This window comes from Elephantulus edwardii, unplaced genomic scaffold (genome assembly GCF_000299155.1).
Source record: "Elephantulus edwardii isolate Elephantulus edwardi_28Jun2011 unplaced genomic scaffold, EleEdw1.0 scaffold00446, whole genome shotgun sequence".
Lineage (NCBI taxonomy): Eukaryota > Metazoa > Chordata > Mammalia > Macroscelidea > Macroscelididae > Elephantulus > Elephantulus edwardii.
The window spans coordinates 692,704-695,863 of record NW_006400196.1 but is presented as its reverse complement, the minus strand read 5'-3'; the positions used below and the strand labels follow the sequence as shown (position 1 = coordinate 695,863).

At 37.7% G+C, this 3,160-nt stretch overlaps 1 protein-coding gene across 1 annotated transcript in view; it reads left to right on the top strand.

Annotated features, from left to right (window-relative positions):
- Nucleotides 1–3,160, top strand: part of LOC102872164 (protein FAM210A-like) — a 56,097-nt gene that overhangs the window by 28,327 nt on the left and 24,610 nt on the right. The window contains exon 2 of the mRNA XM_006902752.1: nucleotides 2,785–2,896. Coding sequence (XP_006902814.1) covers nucleotides 2,785–2,896 — 112 coding nt within the window. The remainder of the gene's footprint in view (nucleotides 1–2,784; nucleotides 2,897–3,160) is intronic.

Here is a 3,160-nt window from a genome sequence, read left to right as displayed (position 1 = left end):
TTATCAATTGTGCTTAGCCATACATGTTCATATCCTTGAAGATGCATCATGGAACTGTTGCAACCTAGAAGACACAAATTTAACTAACAAGTTAAACGTACATGAGTCAAATATTAAAAGCAATACTATTCCAAGTAGAGGTTCTAACAGTGGCACAAATCAAGTTACAGAGGGAAGGTAGTTCTTAAAAATTAAAGGCTAATTGACTAGCACGTTGTCTATTATAGTATAAAGGTTAGGAACCACAAGATGTAGAGGCTCAACTATGTCACTTATTGTTTTTAAGTCCTGGACCAAATTCCATCTACCACTGGGTTGTTTTACAGCTCAGAAGTCCGCATGCAAGGCAGAGGTGAAGGAAGGAGAGAAGCCCAGCAAGATCCTTTTTAAATACTTGAGGCTATCTAATTAAATGTTTTTAATTTTTCTTTATATTCTAGTTGTTGTTGTTTTTACATACTGTGGAGTCAGAACTGACCTTCCAGCACATTTTTCAGAGACAGTAAATCACCTGGGAGGAAACAGCCCATTTTTCTCCCACAGAGCAGCTGGTGGATTCAAACTGCGTGCATTTGGTTTGTCAGTGCAGCTACTTAACCAGTCAGCCACCAGAGCTCAAACTAACTTATGATGGAGTCAAAACTGACTCATAGCTGACTCTCTAACAAGGTTCTAAAGGATTACTCATATTGATGGTAAATACATGTATGTGTAAAAGTAATCTAGGAGTTATAGACTATATATACTACAACATAGCAAGATCATATGCATTTTCTTTTGATGGTGCTGTTCATACATATACCACCATCTAACTATGCAAAAATGTTTACCTGTAGATCAGAACTAATTATTGCTAACACAGAAAAGAATGAGAATCCTAGAACATTTACTTATGCTTCTACAAAGCCTACTTAGATTAAGATACTGTTGTTCAAACAGAACAAGGAAACAATGCATTGGGGTTTTTTTGTTTTCTTTTTTAAAATTTATTATTAATTTCAATGAAAATTTACAGAGACTTTGGATTTCCGTTCATTCCTTGTTGCACTTTTCTCCCCTCCCAACCATCCCCCCCCAGTACACTACCCTCTTGAAAAAAGAAAAGAAAAATTCTGTTCTTTCCCCCCCCTTAAAAAAAATTTTTAAAAAACCAACCCTTGTCTAAAAAGAAAAAGAAAAGAAAAATTCTTTCATTGTTTTACAATCCTTCCCTCCAGGTCCACTCCACTATGCAGCCTTCACTCTGGACTCCTGTCATGACAAAAATACCTAATCACATACCCCTTTTAAATAGTTTTCTCCCTCATCTGTTTCAATGCAGTATACATTATTGAACCCATCTTTCTCAGTCTCCCCCCAACCCCTATGTCGGTCTTGTTTTACAACAGCGGGACCATGCAGTATTTGTCCTTTTGTGGCTGAGATACTTCACTCAGCATAATGTCCTCCAGGGTCACACATTTTGAATAATATTGCATGAGTTCCTTGTATTTGTCCTTTTGTGACTGAGATACTTCACTCAGCATAATGTCCTCCAGGGTCACACATTTTGAATAATATTGCATGAGTTCCTTGTATTTGTCCTTCTGTGACTGAGATACTTCACTCAGCATAATGTCCTCCAGGGTCACACATTTTGAATAATATTGCATGAGTTCCTTGTTTTTCAATGCAGCTTAGTATTCCATTATGTGAATATACCACAGCTTCTCTATCCATTTGTTTGTTGATGGGGAAACAATGCATTGTTTAAAACCAAGACATGTACAAATGTACATCATGGCCATATCCTTTCTCCATACCTATTCATTGTGTATTCTGAGCACACTGTTCAGGAAGCTGAACTTGATGATAAAGAATGTACCATCAGAATTGGAGGAAGACTCATCAAGTGAGGAGGACTTAAAAGTCTTGCTGCAATAAATCAAAGACTGTATGGATTACATCTCAACATCAAGAAAACAAAAATCTTCACTGCTGGGTCAGTAGGCAACATCATAATAGGTGGGAGAAAGATTTACACTTGTCAACAATTTAATCTTATTTGGATCTACAATCAACATTGTTGGTACCAGCAGTCAAGAAATCAAAAGACGGTTCACATTGGGAAAGTCTACTGTGAGGAACCTTTCCAAAGCACTAAAGAGCCTTGGTGTCCTTTTAAAGGCTAAGGTGTACCTCTCCAAGCCATGGTTTCAGTTACTTGCCACGCATCTGAAAGTTGGACAGTGACTAATGAAAACAGAAGGAGAATTGATGCCGTTGAGTTGTGGTGTTGGAGAAGACCACTGAATGGACTACCAAAAGGTGAAACACGGTGCTCCTTAGAGGCAAGTGTGGTGAAGCTTCACCTCACATGCTTTGGGCATATTGTTAGGAGGTGACAATAGTTGAACAGTGATATTGGGCTTGAAATTGTAAAGATTCCAAGAAAAAGAGGAAGACCCTCAAGAAGATAGATTGACACAGTTACCATAGTTATGGGTTCAAGTATGTAGTGAAGGTGGCACAGGCTAGAACAGGGTTCATATCAGCTTTCCTCAGGTGTCTATGAGTTGCAGTTGACTTCACATAACAACATTCACAGACATAATTGAGTGTTCTACAAATGTCATCAAGTAATATTTTACTTAGAGTATAATTATAGTGCTTGATAATGCAGAATCAGTATCTAAAAGAATAAGTTACAGCGATTTGTGGCTTTGGTGTTATCAGGTTGTCTTTTGAAAATATTTATCCTTAGAAATTTATATATATGTAAATTATGTTTTGTTTCCTTCATAGAGGAGTGAATGTTGTTCCTTTTCTAGAACTCCTTGGGTTGCCTGACAGCATAGTCAACATTCTCAAAAACTCCCAGAGTGGGAATGCATTAACAGCATACGCCTTGTTTAAGGTAAGTACTCCTAGAACTAGAATGTTTCCCAGGAAACTCCCCTTGAATCCACAATAATTTTTCATTTCTCCAGGACACATCAACTTCCCTTGGAGACAGTACAACTAAATTTAAGAGACACTGGTCAAAAGAAAAATGTCAGCAGTCGACGTTTTTGGAATCACAGAAGCCAAGAAAGCTTAAGATACAAGCAGTCAGATCATGGGTTGGACAATGGAAGATATTTTCTGAAGGGACTTGGCAGATGAGAAGGGTTATCCTGGT